The 2,883-nt window shown below is 54.5% G+C and overlaps 1 protein-coding gene across 1 annotated transcript; it reads right to left on the reverse strand.

Moving 5' to 3' along the window:
- Positions 1 to 521: 521 nt before the first annotated feature.
- On the reverse strand, positions 522 to 1,994 carry LOC147960350 (uncharacterized). The gene is made up of 3 exons (XM_087533288.1): positions 1,989 to 1,994; positions 996 to 1,370; positions 522 to 902 (listed from the first exon to the last, which is right to left on the reverse strand). The coding sequence occupies exons 1-3, from the start codon at positions 1,992 to 1,994 to the stop codon at positions 522 to 524; spliced, it is 762 nt and encodes a 253-aa protein (XP_087389414.1).
- Positions 1,995 to 2,883: the final 889 nt, after the last annotated feature.

Consider the following 2,883-nt stretch of genomic DNA (forward strand, 5'->3'; position numbering starts at 1 on the left):
TCATGATCCCCGCCTGGCGTATAACCTCTTTAGCGGCACCCACTTGGTCCTCAGGGACGTGGTGTGTGACAAAAAGCGAAGGCGGATTTGCAGTCGACGTTGAAGGCCGGACACTCGTCAGAGGTTCAGCAAAGGTCACACAAACCCGAGTGGTATCACCACCCTCCCGGACTGCGGCCTCAGGCGCCGGAGTAGTTTGTGGGGTCTTGCCAGCCGACGCCCTCCTGTTCCTTCGCGCCCTCAGCGGCACTTCGTCGTCATCATCAGGGAGGTCAATGACATGAGGAGGAGCTACAAGAAAAATCCAATCGACCGGAATTATAAGAAATCGTCAGTCGACTAAAAGCAGAGCATTAGTAATCGTACCGGGGTTGGAGGTAACAGCGTCTTCCATCTCTTGATCATCGTCCTTGGCAGAGATCTCCGAGGTGGCAGCACTGCAAATTTCAAAAGTCAGTCAACTTATTCAATGAGTCGACCAAGAGTCCGTCACGTTCGACAAAGGAAAACAAATTCTACTATTACCCAAAAATGGTGGGGACAGTCATCTTCATCTTGGGCAGAGCCTTGGGCGGCTTGGACGGCGTCGCGCGTGGGTGCTTGGGAGCTTTTTCTGTCGGCGCTGGAGATGAGGTCCGAGGGCGCTTCGACGACTTCCCAAGAGGGCCAGTTGCCTTACCACGTTCCCGCGCAGGGTCGTGTGTAATCTTGGATCGCCGTTCCGAGCGGGGAGGTTTGACTTCTTCCTCCTCCTCTTCACTGGTGTCGTTGTCGTCATCCCCCTCTCCTTCGCCGTCAGATTCCCACTCTTCTCCCTCGTCTCCACTTTCGCCTCCGCTCGCCTCTCCTTCCTCGGCCTGCTCCTGTGCTCCATTGGGTGTCGAGTACATCTCAGTAGTGGCCTAGAGGACAACAAACGAGACAAAAGTCAATCGACTGATCCAAAAAGAACAAATGAAGAAAGCAAGATCACAGTCGGAAACGCAAGGTCAGACCTTGTCCACTTCGTATGTTTGGTCGAGTGGAGGAATCCTCCTGGCTCCTCGGGGGTTGTCCTTGTTCCCTGTGATACTCGACAGCCACCCTTCCAACATCTCGTCAGTGACCTCCTCTGGGTGAATCCGAGTGGTGTCTTCGAGACCCGAGTACAGCCACATCGAGTGGTCACGAGCCTGAAGCGGTTGGATGCGCCTCCGAAGGAAGACTTCCAACAAGTCCATGCCAGTCACACCCTCGCGGACAAGCTGAACCACTCGACCGACCAGCACCTTGACTTGCGCCTTTTCCTCCGGCGTCACTTTCAGAGAGGCAGGTTTTTGTGCTCGATTTAGAGAAAAGGGGGGAAGCCCAGTCGACTGTCCTGGGGTCACCTGGTCTTTACAGTAAAACCAAGTCGACTGCCACCCACGGACTGACTCGGGAAAAGTGATAGACGGAAAGGAACTTTTTCCCCTCATCTGGATCGCCAGGCCCCCGCACAGCTGGATCACCTGCGTCCGTTCGTCACTCGACTTGGCCTTCTTGACCGACTGAGAGCGGCAAGTGAAGATGTGCTTGAAGAGTCCCCAATGGGGGCGGCAACCCAAGAAGTTTTCACACAAGGAAACGAAAGCAGCAAGATACACAATAGAATTGGGAGTAAAGTGATGGAGCTGCGCTCCGAAGAAGTTCAAGAAGCTCTGGAAAAAAGGATGAGGAGGCAGAGAGAATCCACGATCGATATGGGTGGTGAGGAGGACGCACTCACCATCAAGAGGCTGGGGTTCGACTTCTTTCCCCGGGAGGCGCGCAGATTCGTGGGGAATGAATCCCCCCTCGACCAGATCATCGAGATCATCCTGCCGAATCACCGACGGCATCCAGTCGCCCTGGATCCAATCCTTGGGCAGAGCAGTCCTCGAGGAAGATCCGCCCCGAGCGGACTTCTTCCCCTTCCCCTGCACCGTCGCCTACTTCGCGCGCTCTAGAGCCGACGTCTTCTCCTTCACCATCATCGCCGGCGAAGCTCGAACAGACCTACGGCACCAAGGTTGGAGCGGAGGTGGCGGAGGATCTTGTGAAGGAAGGGGGAAAAGTGAAGGCGCACTGTTCGGGGGTCCCGAGCCGGCAGCTTATAAGAGGTCGCTTCCGAGTGGCTGACTGGTAGGCCCAGGCAATCCCGTCAAATCCCGCAACAGGCGCGCGCGGTACGTGGCGAAAAAGGTGGCGCGGGGATCGAGGAGCTTCCGTCCTATCCCATCCGATTACTGCGGCCGCCCCCGTCCCGCGCGCTTCCCGAAATTCAAATCCCGCAAAATCCGCGGGCCGCAGAACAACTCGTCAAACAGAAGATCCCTTTCACACCGTCACTCGGAACTTCACAAGTAAAGAAATTCACTTGACAAGAGGCCAAGAATGGATCAAGGCGACTGAAAGAAGTTGACGACGTCATCTGTGACAATTGATCCAAAACAAGACGTTCATATAACATGAAGAACCAGTCGGAAAGATCCCTAACTCCTTCCCCACTCGAACCTCGATCCATTCGGGGGCTAATGATGAAGCTATGTACCTAGGATAGGGGCATGGACCTGTCCTAAGTACCCTACCCAAGGACATCCCTAGAAGAAGTCAACTTTCAATCGACTTGGAGGTATCCCACGCGACAGATTCAAGACACTCGACCATGAAGCAATCACTCGACCAAATTCCAACCACTCGACTGCCAGGAGATCTAAAGTCACCCTGCACGCAAACGGTCGGTCATTAAGTAGCTTTTATGGTCATTATAGCACTTTATTAGGGGTGTTACCAGTAACCCCCAATCTTAATGTACTTTACACCTTGCATTACTGAGGGCTGGAGGGGCCTGGCGAACTCTATATAAGCCACCCCCTCCTCAGT

This window comes from Triticum urartu, chromosome 7A (assembly GCF_056163025.1).
Source record: "Triticum urartu cultivar PI428250 chromosome 7A, HENAU_Tu73, whole genome shotgun sequence".
NCBI classification, from domain to species: domain Eukaryota; kingdom Viridiplantae; phylum Streptophyta; class Magnoliopsida; order Poales; family Poaceae; genus Triticum; species Triticum urartu.